We start from the raw sequence: 2,038 nt of genomic DNA, 5'->3' as shown, positions 1-2,038 counted from the left end.
CTGCACCTCGGCCACGTAAAACGCGCCCAGCACGGGGAAAGGGCGTGTGTCGGGGATATACAGAACACCGGTTTCAAGGTCAACCTTCTGTATTACAGTGTTCCGAGCCCCTTCCGTCGTGTACTCGAGCAAGCAGGGCCTGCTTGGAAAGCGTCCTCGTGCGTGTCCGTCCGCCAGCACGCTGCCCCGCGGTTCTCCCCCCGCAGTGCGGGGAATGTACTTCGTCTTGCGGGCAACTGCCTCGACGACGCCGCCGATCAGAAACGCCAAGCAGCCCAAGCGCTCAAGATCGGCAGCGGCACCAAAACAGCACGTTCCCAGGGCGGACAGCAAAGCTGACATCTGCAAGTTCTCAGTTATCACCATTCGCCGCAAAGTTTTTTCGACCTCGCGTGAAACGGGATAATTGCTGGAGCTTTCCACCACCACATCCTCTTCCTCATCCTCTTCCTCGTCCTCTTCCTCTTCCTCCTCCCCTGACTCCTCTTCCTCTTCGGACTCACTTTCATCGCCCCACTCTGCATTTTCGTCCCTCTCCACCACCAACACACGCACAAGCTTGATCAGTTTGTGCGTTGTTCCGTCCTGGCGCCACTCAGCCTTGCCGAACAAAAGTTTCGCGAAGCGCTTCCAGGCTGCGTCGGACCTACCGGACAGCACAGCCTCAATTGCCTCCCACCGTGCCTTAAAGGCCCCCTCATCGAAGACATAGCGAGGGAGCGATCCAACCATATCAATGCGTTGCTTCATCGTCTTCCAATCCTCAACCATCGTGTTTCTTCGTTCCTCGCTTATGCGCGAGTTGCGCTTCTGCCACGCGTAGAACGCCTTCATCTCTCGTGGAGTGTAGCAGTTGACATAAATATCCAATGCGCCCCGTTGTTTCTTCCACTCCTCATAGTTGCTTTTATCAGGCGACGTCAACACAATTCCACCCCAATACTCTTTGGGCAGCCTATGTGGAGGACAACGTCCCTTAGTCACATCAAAAATGTAGTAACCCGCAACATGCCTTCCAGCCAACGTCTGGACGACCAACGCACCTTGATCAGTGTTTGTGTATTGCACCACGGTCCCTGCCTGTTCTCCTGTTTTGTGAAAAAGGTACATTAACCCGTCCACAAAGTAGGCCACCAAAGGGACCTTCCCACCGTCGTAGTGTAGGAGCTGGTGCAGCACGAAGGACCCCACCGCCAGCGAATTGCCAATGCCGGGCGTTCCAACCACAACGTACGGCCGCCTCAAGAAAATGCTGCCAGCAGCGGTGGGCCAGCCGTCGATATCCTGTTTGAGGACGTTCCACACACGCACCACCTCCTTGCGCACAAACACGTCCTTGAAAGCCTCTCCAAACCCTCCGTACGGCCACCCTTTCTCGGAGGTGAGCACCAGAAACTCCAGCCGCACACCACTGGCCTCTTCCTCATCCTCTTCCTCCTCAATCTTCGCGATCGCGTCGATATCACCTGGATGAGGTATGACATTCACCTCACCCGCACTCCACGCTGCGTGCGGCTCGCTGGAGTTGGCCTCCACCACCCTCATCCCCAGCGGCTCCGCCGCGTGGCCCGACTCCACGTAGCCCCACTTCGCCTCGTGCACCGACCGGTACACCCTCTCTTCCCAAGGCAGTTTCTCCAACTCTTCCCGCCTCTGCCTCGTTTCCTCCTCCACCGCCGCTGCAAGGGCTGCATCGAGCTTCGTCCGTCCAACAGGAGAAACAATATTCTTCTGCGCAAATTTCATCCAGCGCTGAAGAGCGTCCACCTCGTGCTCCACGAGCCTGCGTGCATCTTCAATTGCTTCCTTTATGGCCGTGTAGGACGGCGACGCCAGTATCAGGCGCAGATCATCCTCATTTGCTATAAATGCCTCGGGTTGCGCAACAAAACTCTCAAGAGGGACATTCTCGTTGGCCTCCACGACTCCCCTGCCGCCCAATGTATTACGGAGGAAATCGTTCAGTGCGATCTGAGTGAGTCGTCCTTCTCCCCCAAGCAGTACTCCCTCCACCGTACTGGTGAGGGTCCACGTTGGC

The 2,038-nt window shown here is 56.9% G+C and overlaps 1 protein-coding gene across 1 annotated transcript; it reads right to left on the bottom strand.

Moving 5' to 3' along the window:
- On the bottom strand, positions 1–2,038 carry Tco025E_10253 (retrotransposon hot spot (RHS) protein; the record flags this gene model as incomplete). Its single annotated transcript, XM_029377034.1, has 1 exon — positions 1–2,038. A coding segment is annotated over one exon (2,038 nt), but the record flags the coding sequence as incomplete, so codon positions are not given.

This window comes from Trypanosoma conorhini, assembly GCF_003719485.1.
Source record: "Trypanosoma conorhini strain 025E chromosome Unknown Tco_14.4_contig_01561, whole genome shotgun sequence".
NCBI lineage: Eukaryota > Euglenozoa > Kinetoplastea > Trypanosomatida > Trypanosomatidae > Trypanosoma > Trypanosoma conorhini.
Note: the sequence above shows the minus strand (reverse complement) of the source record. Positions and strands in the feature narration are given on the sequence as shown.